Genomic DNA, 23,039 nt, shown 5'->3' on the forward strand with positions numbered 1-23,039 from the left:
CTAGCAATTGGGACTTGTGCCTAACATTCATATGCTTCACCTCATCCTCACACTCTTACCACTGCTTCAAGTGTCACATGCACCTCTCACAGCTTCCACATACTATTTTGTTCTGATAGGGACATCACCCAAACACATTGCAACATACTCACTGACACAATTCCTTCTCTTTTGTAGAGCAAAGTGACCCATATTAAATAGGAGCAGCAGCAAACAGGCACAGCTGCACATGCTGACCCTTTTGAAGGATAGTTGGAGTGGCTGTCACCGAGGCTGTGGACAGCGGCATTGCAGAAGCTGTCCAGGATGATGGTATGTTCCTGCCTTATGCACCTTCTCAAACCCCATTTCATCTTCATCCTGCAATCTAGTATAATGTACTAGTGCAGATGGTGTAACCATGCACCTCCTTGCTTTCCATCAAGCGTATCCCTTACATCACCACCCTAAGTTTCCCCCTTACATCACCCCATGCTTCCCCTCACCCCAACCCTCCCCTGGTGCATTTATGCCTTCAGATACCCAAAAACTGCTTCTGTTCAGCAAATGGTACCTGAGGTGAAGGTCTGGAGGAAGAGCAGGCCTCTCAGGAAGAAACATCCTTACTTGATCTGAAACTCGCATGCTACCAGCTCAGATACTGACATAGTGTGTACCTGAGAGGTGTAGAGACGGATCTATATGTGGTGAGTCACTGGTCATGAGTGGGCTGCAGCCAGGCTAAGGGGAAAGGCTAGCACGTGGCCAGATCACCAGAGGGTGAGGCCATAGACAAGCTCTGCTGCAGAGGACTTCAGTGTGGTGTCGTACAAGAAAAGGCTGATGGGCATGCATACAGAAATGCTTGGTGTATTGACAGGTCTGCCAGGGAGTCTGTTGTTATTGTCAAGGAGCATGGAGGAGTCTGGTTCCAACTTGGTACAATGCATCGGACAGAGTTTGAAGCCTATCCTTTCTGAAGTGGATGTGATGGCCAACTCTATGAGAACACTTGAGGACCAGCTGTGATGCAGGGTCTGATGGCTGATGTCTCAGCTTCCATTTCAGCACAGACAGAGGCCACTCTATGTCTGAATGCTGCACTGGAAGCTCAGACTGTGTTCATGTGACCTCTGCTGTTGCCTTGCAGGCTCTAACTGTTGCCATCATGGCTGCACATCTAGTGCTCAAAGTGTTTTGCAGGGTCTCGTAGCAGTCCAGCAATTTGTGCTCCCGCCGATTACTAGGATTGCTGAGGCACCACAATGGAGGAGTAGCAGTTGCTCCGTGACAGCATTCGTGCTTCCACCCCTGCCACTTCATCAGTGCCTCACCCATTGCCTATCAGCCAGCCAGCTAGGACTACTGTTGCCTTTGCCAAGGTGGTGCAATCTGAAGCTGAGCCCTCAAGACCTAGAGCTGCACCAGCGCATCCTACAAAGTCATCTACAGTATTACCCCATTGAAAGTCAGCAGCCTTACTCCACCCTGCTGCAGCCAAAGGGGTAGCACTGCATAGGAGCACTAGGACAGGCAAAGGCTCCCACAGGACAGGCACTAATGGAATGCACAAAGGTGAATAGTTGAGTACTGTATGGTGTTTTGGATGTGTTGTTGGATAAAGTTGGTATGGAATGGTTGTTTTGTGGTGTCTTTTATTTCAGGGTTGTATCCAAGATGACACTATGATGATCTGTAATAGAAGGGTGGTAACAATCATAGGATCATACAATGGTTACAGCATGAAGATGCTGCAAAGAGATGTAGACAGGTTAGGTGCATGGGTAACAAGGTGGCAAATGGAGTATAATGTGGGGAAGTGTGAGGTTATTCAGTTCTGTAGTAAGAATAGGAAAGCAAAATATTTTTTAAATGTTGCTGTTCAGAGAGACTTGGCAGTACTCATACAAGGAGTACAAAGTTTGCATGCAGGTACAGCAAGCAATTGGCAAGGCAAATGATATGTTGGCCTTTATTGCAAGGGGATTGGAGTACAAGAATAAGGAAGTATTGCTACAGTTGTATCGGGCTTTGGTGAGACCACACCTGGAGTACTGGTTTTGGTCTCCATATCTAAAGAAGGATATACTTCCCTTGGAGGCAGTAGATGGTTCACTAGATTAGTTCCTGGGGTGAGAGAGTTGTCCTATGTTGAGAGGCTGACTAATCTCTGGAGTTTAGAAGAATGAGAGGTGATCTCATTGAAACATACAAGTTTCTGAAGGGTCTTGACAGGGTAGACTCTGAGAGATTGTTTCCCCTGGCTGGAGAATCTAAAACACTGGGTGGCCGGGGGCGGGGGCATAGCCTCAGGATAAGGGGCTGATCATTTAGGACTGAGATGAGGAGAAATTTCTTCACAGAGCGTTGTGAATCTTTGGAATTGTCTACCCCAGAGGATTGTGGATGCTCCATTGTTGAGTATATTCAAGACTGAGATCGATAGATTTTTGATCTGTCAGGCAATCAAGGGATATGGGGAGCAGGCAGGAAAGTGAAGTTGAGGTAGAAAATCAGCCATGATCGCATTGAATGACAGAGCAGGCTTGCAGGGTCGAATGGTCTACTCCTGCTCCTATTTCTTATGTTCTTATGATACATCTACCTGATGAGATGCAGTGCCTGCAAGGCCATATGTGTGCAGTCGATGGTTACCTGCACCATGGGAAAGCTCGCTATCCTGGTAAAACCACATGCCTGCTCCTCTTGCTTCTCTCTGCTTGGAGAGAAGACAGTGAAGATTCGTCTTCTGGTGTACAAGGCTTCAGTGGCCTCCCTGTTGCAGCGATGGACAGAACTGTGATAGGTTGGCGAATGCATGCTGCAGCCTAGAAGGATATGCTGGCATAAATATCGAGGGCCACAATAACCATTGGCAACACTATCCTCTCCCTGCTCTGAGGCTGCTGGTCTGATTTGAATGGGTGGCACAGTTCTGTGACCACCTCCTTGATGTATCACAGCCACAGAATACCTTTCTCCTGGCTGAGGCGGAAGTAGGAGAAGTGCTCTCCTGCTGAGAGCTGCCCTTCTCCTACCTCTGTGAGCAGCTTGTCTTCTCTGCTGCCTCTGCCCCAGCTACCTTCCAGGAGCAACTGCAACTATTGCTCCCATGACTAGGAGCAAGTGGTTTACTCAGAGGCCTTTCAAAAGCACACAACTCCTTCCAAATGACCAACATCACTCCCTTCTGACTTAATCAACTTCTGTCAACTCCTACAATGACACTGTTGGTGCTTCCACTAACTCTGCAGCAGCAAGTAGATAGTCAAAAATACCACACCTGCCACTTGAATAGTGATGCCTTTAAATAGTGCTGGTGGTGGTTCCTTTGTGGTGCTGAACGCTGTTAAGCTATGCGTGTTTAGGAGAGGGCATTAAGAGGAGCAGCGAGGCCCAAAATGGCAGGTTGGGTGTCAAATCAGCATTAGTCGCTGATTGATGTCACGCTCTGTCCACTTTGCATACTTTTGGCATGTGCACAGGATGCCCGTGTATCAACCTACACAACGTGGTTGCTCTGGAATTGTTTGGGAATGGACCCCCACCATTTTGTCCTCAATTGGCTGCCGTAGGGCCAAAACCACCAGCACTATAGAGCCAAATTTTGCCGTCCATATATCGAAGCTGTTTTATAGACTGTGAACATTTATTTTCTTTGAATTGAAATGTACCCCATTCAAACTCTCTCATAGAGTAGTATGCAGCTAACAAAGCTATGCAGAGATTCCAGCTTCTATCTTATTAAGTTGTCTGATGAGTTTTAGAAGATGTCAGAATCCTTTTATTTTCAGATGAATTATGTTACACAGCCAATTCTCACAGAATAAGCACAAATAAGCTTTTTGAGTACAGAACTTTTGCTGTATATTGAAATGTTTAATGCTTTTTATTTTATTTTTTAAGTTATTCTTCCCAGCCCTGTGTTAAGTCACCTCTTTCTATAGTTTATAATTGCTCTTGATTTGATTAGTAGATATCGATGGAAACAAGGTGATGACTTTTCCTTTATTGTGCCTGACTGGTGAACCACCTGACTTCAGCGTGGTGCTTTCTTATGGTAGTGTAGTTTAGATTAGATTAGAGATACAGCACTGAAACAGGCCCTTCGGCCCACCGAGTCTGTGCCGAACATCAACCACCCATTTATACTAATTCTACACTAATCCCCTATTCCTACCAAACATCCCCACCTGTCCCTATATTTCCCTACCACCTACCTACACTAGTGACAATTTATAATGGCCAATTTACCTATCAACCTGCAAGTCTTTTGGCTTGTGGGAGGAAACCGGAGCACCCGGAGAAAACCCACGCAGACACAGGGAGAACTTAAATCAGCAACTTTTAGAGGTACATATCTATATTGTATCACTCCGTGGTGCTGTGCTCCTACTTTTACAGCATGTATTTTTCAGCCTTAACTAAACATCATCCAGACCCCCTCATGCTCATTTGCTAGTGGTTAGCTAACTACTTGTGAAGGGCATGACTAATTGTGGATAAGCAAAGTTTTGAGGATGTTCAAAAGGAGGTAAAGAGTAACAAAACAGAAACAAATCCATGTAAAGTCAACAATAAGAGATGAAACAAACTAAAGAAATAATGATTGATACAAATAATTGTGTATGTTATGAATGCCAGAATGATATTTGGAATAAGATGCTTGAGTTGGAAGTATTATAAGAGAAAAAAATTCTGATGATGTGTGAATTAAAGGAATAAGGCTAACTCTAGAAGATGACCATGAATGCAGTATGAACAAATAGAGGATGTTCAGGAAGGATAGAAAAGACAGATTATGGGTGAAAGATACCTGTAGAAGTTCAAAATAACTTTGAAATTAAGTAAATTACTTTGATATTCAAGACAAGGTATGAAATTAAATAGGGAGCACAATTCTGCAAATGCTATAAATCTGATACAAAAACAGAAAATGGTAAAACCACACAGCAGGTCAGGCATTATCCGTGGAGAGGAAAGACATTTTTGGTATGGCCCATTCCATGCTGACTTTAACAAGTAGAAAGTGTTGTAGTACACCTTTTAAGTAGGTGTGGTTACATTTTCAGTATACTTGGCTAGAGAGGAAATGATATAACATATGCTACGACGGAGGCAGGAGAACTGTCTATTCTAGTCTCAAAGTGGACGCATCCCAGGAAGGATTAGGAGCATGCATCTTGCAGTCAGGCAAGTCCAAACCTGGCAATCTGATGGTTATGTCCAACATCCTAAGCAGTTTACCCAATCCAACGAAGAAAGCAGAAGTAAACATCGATTTACAAGTCCATCCGATAGAAGTGGAGCTAGAGGATGTACTGCATTTGGATCTGATGAACTTTGTGCCGCAGAACTGTCAACAATTGCAAGTTGAGACAGTGAAGGATCCAACACTACAACTTCTTTAGAACACGAAAAAGAAGGATGGCCAGACTCGATTCAGGATGTCTATGAGCACGTGAGACAATTTTGGGCATACGGAGACGAACATGATCTAGCCAGGGGAGTTGGTTTTATCGGAAAACATGTCGTCATACTGGAAACATTGAGATGTGATATCCTGTAACAACTACACCAATCTCATATGGGCATTGATCGGACCAGAGAAACAGTTTATTGACCAGGCATCCACAACGACATTTGAGGTAACAGTGAAGCAGTGCGAGGCATACCAAGAAAACATGCCAAGTCAGCAAAAGGAACCGCTCATTCATGAGCCAAAATTACTCCCATTTATTACATGTCCATGGGGATGATTTCTTAGTTGTCACAGACTACTTCTCAAAGTATCTATCATCCATTAATTGCACAATATATTGAGCACAATGGTTGCTGTCATGAAGACCCCACCTGCCAAGAATGAGGCATATTAATTTCATCATATGAACATTAATTTTAAACTGTCGCTGGACTGAAGAGATGAATTGCTTAAAGAGATCAGCAGTGGCTGGAAAAGTTTGCATACTAAGAGACAGTTGCCTGGAGAGACAATAGAATGGCTCCGTGATCCAATTAATCCAAATGGATTTTGATCACCAGACTGGGTGTCTACTAAGATGAAAAGAATCCACAAAAACGCAGGGGAGTTAGTTAAGAATCAGCTAGTCACATGACTAACGTGGTGGCTCAAGTTTGGTTTTAAACTGCTCACAGAACAGTTTGGGTCAGATTGCAACTGACCTTGGAAGAAGAGAGCCTCTCCCTGGCTAGCTCTCTCTCTCTCTCTCTCTCTCTCTCTCTCTGTGTGTGTCTCTCTCTGTCTTTCTCAGGAATTTTCAGATCCACTGAAGACACTTAAACCTTAAGAGACAAGACTCCTACATCAAAATAAGTTTGAAAGCGTCCACTGGGCCCCAACTAAACAGCAAGATTTACCTGCAATCAAAGACTCTACATCGAACTCAGTAAATAAACCCCAGCTATTGCTTCAGACTTTTCCCCTTTATTATTTCTACTTCTCTGTCTATCTGCATGTGTGTTTATCGCGTATGCATGCTAGCCTGCTCGCATTGCATATTCATAGTTGTTAACCGAATTAGAGTTTAAGGTTAATAAACTTCCATCTTTCTTGTTTAAATCTAAGAAAACCTGTCTGGTTTACAAGCTCCCCCAATCAAAGGTTATTGTGGGGTGAGGGTGAAGTGGGATATGAGAAGGAGGGTTAGGTATGAGCATACTGACATCTACAAGGGTTTTAACCCCACTGCTAACCACAGCCTCAGTCATGGCCGCTCCAATGATGGCAAGCACCATCTCCTCCATTGGGGTGAGGATATGCAGTCATACCTGTGTCCTGTTGCTTAGCAGCTGCTGTTGCCTGCGGTTTTGCGCCACCTTGTCCTGCAAGAGAGGGAGAAGTGTTTCAGAGAGAATAGTGCGCTGCATTTGAGTGGTGTGCCTGTCATGGTTGAATAGCTGGCAATATGTGCAAGCTGTGAGATGTGGGTGTGAAGCTTGCAGCAGTGCTCAGTGTGTGAGGGTGAGGTGAAACTACGAATGTGAAGCATGCGTGAGCAAAGTGGGTCTGGGTGCATGGAGAAGTGTGTGAGGCGAGTAGTTCAGTTCTAAGGATATGGCATTTGAGGCTGAATTCACTGACTTTGACCTTTTGTGCGTGGTAATTGAACTTCTTGCAGCTCTGCATTCAGGGCCTTTGGGCTACACTACTTAAAGTTACAGTGATAGCTATCTGTTCCCACTGCCTTTGCAAAGCTTTGGAGTGATGTGATTGCACTGGAGAGGGTGCAGAGGAGATTCACCAAGATGTTGCCTGGGCTGGAGCATTTCAGCTATGAAGGGAGACTGGATAGGCTAGGGTTGTTTTCCTTAGAGCAGAGAAGGCTGAGGGGGGGTCCTGATTGTGGTATTCAAAATTATGAGGAGCATATATAGGGTAGGTAGGAAGAAACTTTTTCCCTTAGTGGAGGTGTCAATAACCGGGGGCATAGATTTAAGGTAAAGGGCAGGAGGTTTAGAGGGGATTTGAGGAAAGACTTTTTCACCCAGATGGTGTTTGGAATCTGGAACACACTGCCTGAAGGGGTGGTAGAGGCATGAACCCTCACAACATTTAAGAAGTATTTAGATGAGCACTTGAAAAGCCATAGCATACAAGGCTATGGGCCAAGTGCTGGAAAATGGGATTAGAATAGATAGGTGCTTGATGACTGGCACGGACACGATGGGCCGAAGGGCCTGTTTCTGTGCTGTATAACTCTATGACTCTATGACCTCTTGATCCCCTGTGGATAGAGGACCCCTCTCCTCCTGTCCACCTTATGCACCAAGGTCTTCAGTGCTAAGTCGGAGAACCTTGGAGCATGCTCTCCACCCCGGAGTGCCACATTCATTTTTCCTTATCAGGATATCTTTTCCAGCCACTTTCAGCATCTGTTGCAGCTGGAATGCCCCTCTCCTTTAGAAGGTGTAGGCTGGCTTTAAGTAGTGCCAGCTAGTTTTAAGTGGTGCTGGCATCACACAAACTTGGACCCCCTGCTGAGGCATGTAACCACTCAACAGCACATTTAGCACTGGGCTGCATGCTGCCATCATTTAAATTTGCAGGTTGCATGAAGTTTATGTGCTGCCTGCATTGGAAGGAGCGAACACAGTTTAATCCTGCCTGGCGATCCCCATGCCCATTTTCAGGGTTATCGAATTTTGCCCCAAACCATTTAATCTAGGAGGTAGGCAGTTAAGGGTGATGGTATATAAAATGTTAAATACTCAAGCTAGATCCAGAGTATTCCTTAAAGTGAGAGAGGAGAGGGTGTAAATCTAAATGAGAGAAAAATAAATTTTATATTTTGTTTATGCTACTTGGCAGACAAGGTAAAATAAAATTAGATAAGTTAAGGGCAGCCGGATATTACAGTGGAAGAACTAGAATGCTGGAAGAATGAACTTTGGCTAAATGTGTTTTTTTTCTCATCCTTGACATTTATGTCATTATTTTTCTTCGCTTGACATTTCCACATTATCAGCAGTTCAGCAACCGTCATGTTCTACAGAGTCAAAATATCGCTGATGCTGGAAATCTGTAATAAAAACAGAAAATGCTGGAAATACTCAGCAGGTCAGGCAGCATCTGTGAAGAGAGAATCAGAGAAAGAAATCATTTTAATTCTCTGACCTTCTCTCACTCTGACCTCTCCGTCCTCAGCTTCCTACATTCTTCCAATGAAGCTTGAGGTACGGCACCTCACCTTTTGCTTTGGCACTTTACAGCCTTCTAGACTCAATGTTGAGTTCTACAATTTTCATCATAACCACTGCTCCCAGTTGTTCGGACAGCAGATGCCGGTTATGATTCTGCTATTGCCATTTACAGCTCCTCTAGATCCATTGTTATTTCTATTTAGAGATACAGCACTGAAACAGGCCCTTCGGCCCACCAAGTCTGTGCAGACCAACAATCACCCATTTATACTAATCCTACATTAATCCCATATTCCCTACCACATCCCCACCTTTCTTTGTTTCTTTACTTGCCCCATTACCATCCCCTTTGCCATACACCATCATCCCTTTTCTCATTTAATTGCTCCTGCCTTCCACCCTATCACAGATCTTCCCTTTTCCTTTTTCCTCTCCTCTCCCTTTCGCTGCCTCTACATGTGCCAGTTCTGACGAAAGGTCAACAACCTGAAATGTAGACCTGAATATTAGCAGGGGAAGGTTATATGGGAGTGGGGAAGAGAGGGCAGAATTTTGGATGGGAAATCTACCCGCATGAAGTCTTAACATTGACAAGCTTGGCTTTCATTTGGGTGGGGAGGACTTTGGAACAGGCCGTAGGAGCAAGTAGGTCCAATCCACGACCTTGGGGTGGGGGAGGGGTGTGTGTGATGGGACGGTCTGATTCTGATGAGGTCTGATTCTTGATACCAGGCAGGTTGCTATTCCTTACCCTGGGGGAGAGGGTCCAACCTGGTGGTCTTTGTATGGAGGGGGGAAGGAGCTTGAGGGGGCCTTGGGATTGCTTCTCTTGGCCTACAAGCAGTGCTGTAAAGGCACTTACCGTCTCCCCCAAGTTGTCTTCACGTACCTTCCGTGATCTGGAAACCTGGCCAGCCACCGTAAAACCTACAAAGTAGGTGAAATCAAAGACTACCAGCCTCATTAAAATATTTTAACTGCAAACCCACCTTCTGGAAGTGGGATGGTTGCCTGTCCCTTTTATTGCCTCTGTTAAACCTGAAAGTGTTGAAAATTTCATCATTTGACCCAACCCCAACCCACCCCTTTTTGGGTGCTAAAATTCAGCCAGTTAACTCTGTTTATCTCAGGATTTTGCCTGACCTACTGTTTCTACTTTTATGTTCTACAGAATATTTTATTATATTTATATCATTCAAGCCAATTCATTTATCCAGATCCTTTTCAAAGGCATTATTCATAAACAAGGCTTCTTGTTAAACTGTACTGTCAGAAAGGGCAGGAGAAAAAGTTGGAGCGTCTTCTGGAATCGAGTGTGAAGCACTACTATGTGTTAGGATTGAAAGGACTGACGGCTACAGTGTACCATTTCACTGCTGGAATCAATATGTATACAAAGTAATTTTAATATTGATGTTAGTGATTGTCAATTTTGCATCATGGTATTGATAGTGTTACAGTAATAGTGATGAGTAGGAGCCACTGTTATGTATCAATAGCTGAAGTAACATGTTTGTACCAGTGTTGTGAGCTGATAGAAGGCTGTAAGTAATAATATTGGAAATAAAGATTAGATTGATATTTTTGCAAACAGAGTGAAAATAATTTAATTAATTCTAGCCTCTTATATACAGATTGATGTATTCAAATGATATTTGAACTACAATAAGCTAAAATATTTGCGCATATACGGCCATAGAATATGTGCTTCACGAAAGACGTTGTATAATCTGCTAATTATCTTTTATTGTATAACCTGCAGAACTACTTGTCCTAAGCTTAGTACAGTTAAGTAATTGAATTAACTTTTAAACAACATCACATTGACGTTTACTGTTTATAAAAAGGTAACAATTGGAGTCCAAATTGACATGCTAGATGTTTCTTTTACTGAACAAATCGACAATACGGTACTAGGTAAAAAGCCTAAGATAAATTCACATGGACGAATGAAGTAAAATAATAATTGGTTTTACATTCCCACTGTTTAAATTATTTTATAAAATGTGGGAAATTTTAATTATGCTTACTTTTTCCCCCCCAAAAAACACCTGTGACAATAGTTTTGTTCTGCTGACAAGAGAAAGTTGGGGTATCACATTGGTGAACTATTAATATTCACTTTAAAATGGGGCACGGTAGCATAGTGGTTATGTTACTGTAGAAGTAATGCAGAGATATGAGTTCAAATCTCACCTTGGCAACTTGGGAATTTAAATTCAGTTAATTAAATAATTCTGAAATAAAAAAGTAGTATCAGCAAAGGTGAGCATGAAATCACTTTTTAGGCAGGTGCAAGTTGTTGTCTGTTCCAGGCATTCTGGTCCTCATTGGGGTGAAGTGGGTGGTGGTTGGGGGCGGGGGGTGGGGGGGGGGGTGCGGTGTGGATTGTGACTCCTGATGTCAGTTATTTTGTGGTGGTACAGTTATTCACAGATTTAGATATCTTCCTACCTTCCTTGGGCTGAAAAATTGCTGCTTTCCAAATAATTCTGTGCTCCTTATCAAACATTCATTTTAGGAGTCATCCATTTCTGCTTTTTTTTGTTATCTGTTCGTGGGATGTGGGCATTGCTGACTAAGCCAGCATTTATTGCCCATCCCTAATTGCCCTTGGGAAGGTGCTGATGAGCTGCCTTCTTGAACAGCTGCAATCCTTGGGGCGTAGGCTACCAACAGTGCTATTAGGAAGGGAGTTCCAGGATTTTGACCCAGTGACAGTGAAGGAACGCGATATAGTTCCAAGTCAGGATTGTGTGTGGCTTGGAGGGGAACTTGCAGGTGGTGGTGGTCCCATTGCATCTGCTGCCCTTGCCTTCTAGGTGGTAGAGGTTGTGGGTTTGAAAGGTGCTGTCGAAGGAGCCTTGGTGAGCTTTATTCCATTATTTACATGGTTCTTACAATTCGGATTATCATGCTGATTTTAATTTTATTGACAATTTTCACTGCATTCAGATTTTAGAGGTGTCTGGTGAATGATGTGGCATATGAACAGTGCTACAACTGGCAACAGAGTAGGCAGAATATATCAGGTGATAAGCACTCATGCTGTGTAGAGATGATTTTAAAATGCAATCTTGAAATTCTCATTCTACCTCAAGACAGTTCTGTAAGTACAGCCATATTAGACAAATGAGAATGGAGTGTTCTTTTTGGGCTGATGAAACAACTTGAACCCATCAGGTTATCGAACAAAATTTTACTTTCGACTACTGACATAATCAGTACTGTGGATCTGATTTAATTCGTCACAAAATCTTGTATTACAGCACCATCCATCGATGGAATGCCGTTAGAATTTTGGCACCATACACCAGCTTTATATTTGAAAAATATGACTGAGCTGTGAATTGTACTTGTGAGTTTAACTGCTGTAAGCAAAATTCAGTATTTCAAAGGGACACACCTCTGTATGACTTTACTAGTTACAGTTATTAATAATCCCTCTCTCTTCCCGAACAGAATGATAAAGGGCAGATGCCAGCTGATATTGTTCCTGACCCCTTGGATATGCCCCTAGAGATGGCAGAGGCAGCAGCAGTTGCCAAAGAACTGAAGCAGATGCTCCTGGATGCATTACCGCTGACATGCGACATATCAAAAGCCATGTTGACAAACTATGATCACATCTCAGGCAAGGCACTACTAATGTCACTGGGCCTGAAGCTGGGAGAGAGAGTGATGATTGCAGGGCAAAAGGTAAATAATGAATAAGCATGAGGGTAGATTAATGCTTACTGATGCTTTAAACTGAGTAGCAAACAATAGTTTTCGCTGCTATATGTGTGCTTTTGTATAACATTTGCCATTTTAGTGAGATCTGTAAGGATTCTCTATCATATTAATCTTGTCTGTCAGTCTGTGTCTGTCTGTGAATTTGATAAACACTGTAACATCAGTACCTGAATAAAAGTATTAAATCAATGGATATAAAAATCAGGCATGAATTTTGGACAATATTGTTAAAAGAAAAACAATTTGTATCCTAAAATGAAAATTAAAATGCAAGACTTGAGAATCTCATAATATCCAAATTCTAATAATAAATAAAAAATTGTGGTCAAAACAAATCTTCCTGTAGCAAAATGTTTTATTCCAGCTATTAGCTGTTTATTACAACTGTTGCAATATTATATTATTGTTCCAGGGCCATTGTTCTCAGTTCCCTGATTTTAGGAGTTTTCAAAAATTATTAAATATGTAAGTAGTTTGAATATCCATATTTTTACTTGACAACAAGTAGGTCAGTGTGACCGAGGACAAGGAGATCATTGAGGCCTACTCACAATTACGCTGAAATTCCAAACTTCGTATCTTAAGTCAATATTCCAATATATTGAATAAGTGTTCACTTGGTCACTGGATGGGAGTACCTTACAAAGGGGAAGATGCTACTAAGGTGTATCATTGTGTATGTGTTCTCAGTTTGTCCTTAGCAATAAAGCACGCCACGGTCTCTTTCCACCTACTCCTCTGGCATCTTCCACTTCTTCAAACACCTCATCTTGTTCCATCTCTCTCAACTTTAAAAAAAAATTCTGAGATTATCTTGTCCATGAGACCCACCTCCTGATCCCTTCACTCCATTCCGACTGAACTGCTGTCCACTGAACTTCCATTTTGGACCTCCTACACTAGCTGATATTGTATGTAGTTCCTTCTCCTAAGGTAGTCCCCATCCCTTTCAAAATTGCTGTCACCTTCCCCTTCAGAAATCCCAGTCTTGCAATCTCTCTGCCAATTTTGAACTTCCATTTCCTCTCCAAAGCCCTTGAATGAGTTGAGTCTCCCAGCTCTGTGCTTATCTTTTGTGCATATCCCTGTTTGCATCTTCCCAATCAGATTTCTGTCCCTACCACAGCAGTAAAGCGGCTGTAACCAAATTGCAAATTGTATTTGTTCTGACTGAATGTGATCATCTAACCCTCTAACTCTTCCTCCATCTCTCTGCGGCCTCTGACATAGTTGATCATACCATCCTCCTCTAACACCTCTAATCCATTGCCTTGCTCAGTGGGTTTACCCTTAACTGGTTCTAATGCTTACCTACCTGATTGTAATCAGAGCATCTCCACCAATGGTTTCTCTTCCCATCACTGTGTCATTCACTCAGAAACCCCTGAGGTTCTGTCATTGGCCTTATCCGTTTACTCATCTGTGTAGTGGTGATCTGCCGAAGGGCAGGTCCTCTGCTCATTTCTCCACGCCTCACAGTCCTGTGCTTTCCCTTTCAGTTGCTCATAAGAGCCTCCCATTTTTTAACTTCTATGAGAAATCAGCAATATGACTAAGGAAAAAGTACATGAGGTGGTTTCCTGTTGCCTTCCTCATGAGTGTTTTAAAGGATTGCAAATCCTCTTCCCATAGGATTATCTGCCTGTAAGCAGCCATTGTCCCTCAAGGTTCTAACTTTTCTGCCATCACCACCGAAAATTTGCCAGTTCCGCTGTTGGCCATGGCTCGTAATCCTGAGCATGGCACCCTTACCTTACTCGCGAAAGGGCAGGGACAGTCACCCCCGAAGTCATCTTCCGCATGTGTATTTATGACGCACACTTCTATCTCTCACCAACTCTTGATTCCTACACAGCCAATGTTGTGAAACTATGCAACATTCAGTCATAGATTAGTCACAGTTTTCTCTAGCCAAACATTAGTTAAGACTGAAACCATCAACTTCTACCGCCACTATAAATTTCATACTCTTTCCCCTCCCCAGCCACTGTCTGAGGTTGAACCAGACTGGTTGCAATCTTGGTGTTCTATTCAAATCTCAGCTGAGTATCTAATCCTATATCACAAAGCCTGCCGACTTCCACTTCCGTAACATCACCTGCCTTCACTCTACCTCAGCCCAACAGCTATCAAAGCCCCCAACTATGCCTTTGTCACTTCTAGACTCGACTATTCTAGTGCTTTTCTGGCTGGCCTCTCATCCTCAAAACTCCAAAAACTACAACTCATCCAAAACTCTGCTGCCCATATCCTATATTTCACCAAATCCTACTTACCCATCACCCCTTTCTGAGTTGACCTACATTTTATTTCAGTCTTCCAAAGCCTCAAATTTAAAATGATCATCCTTGTGTTTGAATCCTTTCATGGCCTTGCACCTTTCTACTTATGTAAAGTCCCCTGGCCCAGATATCTCATCAAACCCACCACTCCCCTGACCTCCTGTGAATCCCCTCTCTTTTCATAACCATATCTTCAGCCATACTGGGCTTAAACTCTGGAATTTCCTCCATTAACTCTGCCTCTCCATCTCCCACTTTGTTTTAAAACCCTGCTTAAAACTCACCTCTTTGATTTAGCTTTTAGTCACCCTTCCTAATATCTCTGTCTTTAACTCTGCATCCATTTTTAAAATTTGCGCCTCTTTGAAGCACTGTGGGGTGATTTTTGTGCTAAATGCAGGCTGTTTTTATTATGTAATGTATTATTACTGCTGTAAAGAGCTTGATCTGAGAGTAATTAGGCCTTCTAGCTGCATACGTGGCCAGAACATTTGTGAAATCATAATGGCCGTGTATTACTATTTGGACGTAAAACAGGTAGTATGTCCTTTCTCACATAGGTTTGTATAGAATTCTCCAAACAGGACAGAGACTTGCATCTATTTTATGAACAAATGCTCTTTTTTTCTAAAATTTGCTTGTTGATTGTAAGTACTCTTCAAAGTTTTTAAAGCAGTCATCTCACTGTAATCACACTTTGGTCAATTTTGTGAATTGGAGAATTAAAGCAGAAAGAAATCACAAACACAGATTTCTAGCTGTAAATTATTACTGTTATTGGTGTAAATATAGAGATGAAAAGGGCACTCTCTAGGAAGAGGAATTGTGACTTAAAAGTTGGAACGTATTAAAATATCAGTGAAAAGGAAATATATTTGGAGTTGCAGAAGATAAATAATAAATTTTGCACTTAAAATTTATCCCTCCCACTTTTGGAAACCATTTACTCAGATTGGGGTACAGTTCCACAAATGGTAGCTGCTCTTGGCTGTCTCAATCAAGGTAGTTATTGCCCACATGTTCCTGCGCCCAGTGAGTTTTTGAAAAGTGTTCAATTTTGGGGATAAGACAACAAAGCCTTATTCTTTCCTTGCCCATAGTTTTCAATTTGGATCAGTGATCAGAACTGCAAATTCTGACTGCCTCATTTCCCTTCGTTGAGATACTAGTATGCTCACTACTACCCTACTTGAGTTCAGCTAACTCAAAACAGGATTTGTTGTTGCAGTTCTTCAGTATTTGATTAGTAACAACAACTTACATTTATTGAATTCTCCTCTCATACAGATGGAGAAGTGAGCACTAGGGAAGAAAAGGAGGAATTTGGAGTTAACGGGAGAAGAGATTGAAAGCAAGATCAAACATTTGAGTTTTTAGGAAGTGGCTGAAACCAGGGAGAAAAGTAGCAAGACAGAGTAGGTTATGGGAGTGAGAATTCTAGAGGGCAGGGCATAGTGTCCTGCAGTGGTGGAACAGAATAGAACCATAGAAGGAGGCCATTCAGCCCATCAGCCCCAGCTGAAAAAACTAGCCGCCCAATCTAAACCCGCCTTCCAGCACCTGTTCCAGAGCCTTGCAGGTTACAGCACTTCAGGTGCATGTCCAGGTACCTTTTAAATGAGTTGAAGGTTTCTGTCTCCACCACCGATCCGGGCAGTGAATTCCAGATACCCACCACCTTCTGGGTGAAAAAGTTTTTCTTCATGTCCCCTCTAATCCTCCTACCAACCACCTTAAATCTGTGCCCCCTGGAAATTGACCTCTTCACTAGGGGAAACAGGTCCTTCCTGCCTACTTTATCTAAGCCCCTCATAATTTTGTACACCTCAATTAAGACACCCCTCAGCCTCCTTTGTTCTAAGGAAAACAACCCTAGTCGATCCAATCTTTCCTTATAGCTGCAACATTTAAGCCCTGGCAACAGCGCAGGAGATGAGCAGTAAGCTCAAATCATTAGAATGAGGGTGGAGCAGTAACTATAGGCAGTTGAAGATTGATGAATTAGGGAGGAACAAGACTGAATAGATTTTTTGGAGTGCAGGACCTAGTGTGGGAGATGCCATAGACTGTAGAGTAATGGATTTACTAAGTTTTATAAATTCTGGTTATGAGAGGTTGATAAGAGCAATATGAGGATAGAGCAATTGTTCCACTGCTGCATGACATTTATGATGGTTTGGCGAGTTGGGAAAGCTTTGTGCTTACATTTCAAATGTATACAGGGACCAGTACTTAAAGATTGATTGTCTGTTCTTCCATTTAGTTTTTTTCCGAATGGTGAAAACCTGGCAGGGCAGTTATCTCTGTCCATTCTGTGGTACATTGTATTGGGCTACAACATCTATGGCAATGACAGGTTGCATTCATATAGGTCTTCTCATGCTGTAAGATGTCTCAGGTTGTACTACAAAAAGATGACAAGGGATAAAGTGGATACAACATCTACAGCACATTAGGGGACAAACTAATAAAAACTTCACAGTGGTTGAATTTGCATTGGCACAAAGTGAAAACTATGTGGGGCCACCTTTTGGTGGTCATCTTCTTGATATTGATAGCATCTCCAGAACGCTACTTGAGTTTAGAAGGTTGAGGAGTGATCTAATTGAGGTCTTCACCCTATTATCTCTTTATCAATTTAGAAGCAGTGAACTGTTTCCTGGGGGATCCAGAATAAGAGGGCATAGTCTTAAAATTAGAACTCGGCCATTTAGGAATGAAATCAAGAAGTACTTTTTTTACACAAAGGTTAGCGGGAATCTGGAACTCTTCCTCCAAAAGGCTGGGCCAATTGAAATTTTCAAGACTGAAATTGATAGATTTTTTGTTTGGTAAGGGTATCAAGGGATGTGGAACAAAGGCAGATAAGTGGAATTGAGGTACAGATCTACTATGATCTAACTGAATTGTGGTACAGGCTACTATGTTCCTTTATGTATGACTCCAGTCCCACACTAATATGATTGTCTCTTAAGTGGCCTTTGAAATGACCAAGCAGGTGACTCAGTTATATCTTCTACAAAGAATTCCTGAAACACCCCTTAACAGCATTGTAGGAGCCCCCTCACCACACAAATTTCAGCAGTTTGAGAAGAAGACTCACCATCACCTTCTCAGGACAATGAGGGATGGGCAACACTGTACACATCCTGAGAATGTTTTTTTTTTAAAGTACCCTCAGTAACTTTAAATTCAGATTTTTTGAAGGGGACAGATTGGGTTGGGACTTCTCCCAAGGTCAGATATTAGTGATTAGTTCCTAGATCCACTAAAAATAGCTTCTGTAGTCAAGAATTAGCCAGGATTCCAAAAGACTCCAATTGTCTGTCTTAAATGTCGCTTTTTGTTAGTTCTTACTGTTCATTGTTACCTGCTGATAACAAAATTTAATGGCTATTGCATTGCTGAAAGTTCACTTCTGATATATTTGCACACAGAAAATAAATCAATATAACCAACAATTAATACATTGCCATCAGCCTAAGAGAAAAATCATAGATTTATTTGCATATGCTTGGAACAGTCTTTGTACCTTTTGAAATTAAGATAACATTTTTGCCACAAAAAAAGCCACACTAAGTCTATATACTGTGAGTTACTACATTTAATAGATATTAGGCTGAGTCTATCTCCATTCTTTTTCCTAATCATTACTACATTTTGAAAAAACTCAAGCTAATAGATTTTCCAATAAAAGATTTAGTACTTAATAGTTGGTGAATAGTATTTATAGTTTTTTTTCCAATGCAATGCATTGGGTCAGCAACTCATAAAAGCAGAAGTGTTTTGCAGTTTGCCAATAGATCCAAGAGAATACTTTCCAGGCATATATTAACTTGAGGTCACTTCTAATAGTTTATGTAGTGTGCCAATGGAGCACATGATGCAATATATGGAATTTACAAACTGTAAGGCTTTACGTTCCCTAACAATAGTAGGAAGGAGGAAGAGAAAGTTCTTCAATACAAAATTAGATTGATTTTAGGGGAAAAAAATCAGTGCTTGCTTCCTTGTTAAATATTTTTGGGATAATGCTGTTATTTATTAAAACCTCCTCCACATGCAATAGATTTGTGTTGACAGTGCTGGAAATTAGTTACGGCAAAAGCCCTGATTTTAACTCTGGTGAAATCGGGCTTGCCCCAGTTCATCGATATGAGGCTGGACCATTTGAACTCGTAGATCTCATTTAGATACACCAGTTTCAACTCCCGACTGAACCCAGTGCCAGTGATATGAAACTGGTGGGCAAACGTGGCAGGAGGCTGCTACCTGGGACCTGAGACATGGATCCCTGGCGTTAAAGTAAGTGAATTGGGTTGGTGGGGGAGCGGTGGTAAACAAAGGTGTTGCTGTTGGAGGAAGTAAGGGGAAACTCAGGCTAGGAGTGGCCCAAGATTTCCTTTTGGGACCCGTAAGAGCACTTCTACTCCTGGTCCACTTGAAAACTTGGAAATAAAAATAAGCATAACTTTGCGGTGTACTTCCTGACTCGCTACGGTTTGATGCTGGCTTTTTATCATCTTTCCTATACTATGTTAAGCTATCTTACCCTCAGGTGACAGATGAAGTATTTTTCTAGTTCTTGGTAGCTTGGTTGCTTGTTTGCTTATGCAATATTTTCTAATTTGGATAAATTCACCATATTTTCTTTTGACTAAGTATAAGGTCTACTCTTTTAAGCATTGAACAAAATGTGCTCCGGCCTTTAACGTTGCTGATGTACAATCCAAGTTTGCAATATCTATTACTCTTTCATGGTAGGTCCAATTACATCTTGTAATTGGAGTTGTCTACATTTACTGAAGTGACTGATGTGAATTTATCCTTCAGGATCATAAAGTTGAGTCCTGGAAGGCTGAATAAGAATGGTACTAGTAGTATCAGTAAAGTTGAGCACCCCCAGTATCCAAGACACTTGGATCCAGATTTTGCTACATTTGTAGTTGATATTCCATATTCCTATTCAGAGGGCAAGATTGGATCCTGATGGGTATTGCATCAGCCAACACTGACTGTAATTCATTAAGTTCCCATCTGTCTTTGTCCTCATCTGCCCTATCTGCCCCCTCTGATTCTCATAATCGTTCTTGAACTATTCCTTATCTTCTGAAGGCAGCATCTGTGGACAGAGGAAGATAGAGTTAACATTTCCAGTCAATGACCTTTCAGAAAGGTCTTGTTAGTGGATTTCCCCATGGTTATTGTTGCAACAGAGGGTTGTTAGTCTGGCAACAATAACTCTGCTTATGATTCCAGCACAACTGGTTTTTACAAGTTTTATATTGACTACTAACAGTGTTAGATTTTATATAACTGCTCTCTAACTATAACCATATCTGTTCTATAGTACTAAATTAAATGACAAGATGACACGCAAATAATATGAAAGAAAAATACTGCAGCTCACCACCACCTTCTCAAGGGCAATAAATGCTGGCCTACCAGCGACGCCCACATCCCATGAATGAATTTAAAAAAAACTGCGGATGCTGGAAATCTGAAATAAAAACAGAAAATGCTGGAAATACTCAGCAAGTCGAGCAGTATCTGTGGAGAGAGAAACTTTGCAGCCTTGGTAGCACTACCGAGAGAGGTACTGCTGAGGCAGCAGGGGAAATGCGAGGGCACCTCCATTTTGAGGGGTGGCAGAGAGTTGTGTTTTTTCTGGGGCCAAGCAGGCAAGCCCTGGCAATTAGAGGGGGTCCCCCTCCAGCAGCACCTGGTGGCTCCGATGGCCCCTCCCCCAGAACCTGCTGGAAGCCACCTCAATGCAGCTGGCAGCCTCCCATGTGGCGGAAGAGGGGGCTGGTGCGCTCCGCCGCTGGCAAAATAGCCCTTATTTGGGCCTTTAATTATTCAGATTGGCTGCCCACCTCTGGTTGGCAGGCATCTGACTGCAGCCGTTCCCAACACTCGCCAAGGCTTCCCCAGCGGCATGACTGCATTGGAGAGCCATCCTGCACGGCTCCCTGGCATTTTAGTGGCCCACCAGCCTCCCAGCCCACCGCCCCGGTGCCAACATTTCTGGAGCGCTTCCTCTCCACAGATGCTGCCTGAATGCCGAGCATTTCAGCATTTTTCGTTTTACATAAAACAACCTTCCCAGGGCTGGAGTGATTACATTCGGCGTTCTAAACATCATGTGTGGCTGTGGGTTTCCGACTGATCCTGAGAGTGCTCTGACCTCCTAGAGAACAACGCAGTCCAGTTCCAAGGACTGGAGTAACTGGTTCCAGGCCTTCCACACAGCTACATGGCTCCTGACTACCTCGAACGGTCTGCTCTTGGAGAGGAGGGTGTGGGGGAGCAGGATCTATTCTTTTAATACAACCTTGGGCTGTGCCTACATACAATATAATACACAGTTGCACATTTGTTGAGGTTGTGTATTTAGGTGTTTACTCCACTTGTAATATTTTCTGCCTCCATCTCTGTCTACAAGCTTTGCTTATTATACCTTAAGTGGATAGGCCACTCATTATCTTTTACCATATATGTGGGGACTTGGCAGGCAACTAGTTGCTTATCAGGATATTAGCCTTTTCTTGACCTGGGTGTTTTATGTTTTCAGCCTTTGTGTTTGCAAAATGTCCTTTGTTCATATATAGATTCAAGTTTCCTTTTTCTCCACATTTATTCCAACACTAAAAATACTAAAGGAGAGAATGCTGGATACCTTGACCATTTAAATCAGTTTTAAATATTCTAACACCTGAAATATTAACCCAACCTTCCTCTCTCCACATATGCTGCCAGACTGGCCTTCTTCAGCATTTTTTATTTAGATTTTTGGTTTGATTTTGGATTTCCACTATATGCAGTATTTTGCTTTTTATTCCTTATCTTCCTCTCTATTTTTCCTTCATTCCCACCCCAGTTTTTGCTCGTTATCCAATGCTTTCCTTTCTGTCCTGCTCTTTTACTCCAAACCATTCTCCCAACTACAAAATTATGGACCATATTGCCTCGTCCAAACTTCCCTTTCCTTTACAATATATGTTTTTTTCTCTGTTTTATTTTTAGTCTAATATTATTGATTAGTTTTGTCTTCTATGTCCTGTTCAGCAGCTGAACCTTCTATAAGGCCTAAGGTCATCCAGAACTTGGATAATGCTCTGATATCGGGGGGTATCCTAGTTAGGATACAGGGAAAGACTTCCTGTATGATAGGTTATGTCTTACCTTTCACCTCTAACTTCTCTCTCGTACAGCATTTCTTATTTTTTCTCTATTTTATCAGGAGCTAGTGCTTTGAACTTCCCTCTCTTGTTGCTCTAAGTATAGAATGTGGCATATTATGTGTTTCTCCTGCTCCCTACAATCCTCACTGTGCTGAAATCAAGATTCACTTCATAGTCTACCTCTCTTTCTTTCTTAGGAAATCAAAATTGTGTTATTGTTGATCTGCCTTAGTCTTGCTTTTTTGTTGTAATGTTCAAGCTTTTTTAAAATTGAAGATTGGTGCACCTATTCGTTTTTTTCTTAGCTATGGTAGTGTCCTACCCCATGGGCCTTAAACCCTCACCTGGGTTACTTTTTGTACATTAAAAAAAATTCTGTTTGATTTATACCCATGCAGACAGACAGAAAATTTATATTTATGTGGTCCCCAGAAGAGTAGAAGTAAAATCATCTTTTCCTGACAGTGCTGCAACATGCTGTGTCATTGCAGTATGCAGATCACTCATGATTACACCAACATATTAATTTCCTAATCTTGCTCGAGAATAGAGTGAAAATTCTAAGTTATGGCAAATGTGGACTTTGCTTGCAGTTGCAGCCAGGTCTGTAAATTGTTTAGTTTATTACTTTTTTAATGAAAATGTTATGGTTATTTCAGCCTATGGCATCTCCTGGAGTGACCTTTTCAAGCAAAGGCCTGTTAGGACCAGGTGAGAAAGGTGTCTAGGGGTCCCTTTCAGCCGGTCTTACTGTAACAGGATTTTATCTTTAAACACAGTGGCCGGAATTTTACTTACCTTAATCGGGTCCATTCGGAGGTGGTAAAATGGGGTCCGATGACATCGGGTCAGATCCCTGGTGTCATCACGCACAGACGCCATTTTATGATCCAGGAAGTCGGGCATGATCGAGTCGCTGCTTGCACGCCCGACCGCAAGTAATTTCAAGGCATTTAAAGCAATTGAGAAGCCAATTGAATGGAAATTTACATGGCCTTTTGATTTTACAGCCGTAAATTGGGTCACTGATCGTGTCGGGGACCCCGCAGCTTTAAAAGGGCGGAAGGTAGGCAATCAGTGAGGGTGTTGGAGGTAAAGTTTTTGGTGTTGCTTATCTGTGAGAGTTTTTGTGTGTCATATAAATGTTGACATTTGTAGCTTGTGCAGAGGGCTCCAACTGAGTCTGACTCACTGCAGC

At 42.1% G+C, this 23,039-nt stretch overlaps 1 protein-coding gene across 18 annotated transcripts in view; it reads left to right on the forward strand.

The window, feature by feature from the left end:
• The window catches only part of LOC137376532 (CAP-Gly domain-containing linker protein 4-like), a 373,251-nt gene that overhangs the window by 126,168 nt on the left and 224,044 nt on the right, over positions 1 to 23,039 (forward strand). For all 18 annotated transcript variants that reach the window (XR_010976270.1, XM_068045264.1, XM_068045256.1 and 15 more), the window contains one exon: positions 12,103 to 12,339. Coding sequence is in view for 17 of the 18 variants with exons in the window: in XM_068045264.1 (XP_067901365.1) it covers positions 12,103 to 12,339 (237 nt within the window). In the remaining variant the exon portion in view is untranslated. The remainder of the gene's footprint in view (positions 1 to 12,102; positions 12,340 to 23,039) is intronic.

This window comes from Heterodontus francisci, chromosome 13 (assembly GCF_036365525.1).
Source record: "Heterodontus francisci isolate sHetFra1 chromosome 13, sHetFra1.hap1, whole genome shotgun sequence".
NCBI classification, from domain to species: Eukaryota; Metazoa; Chordata; class Chondrichthyes; order Heterodontiformes; family Heterodontidae; genus Heterodontus; species Heterodontus francisci.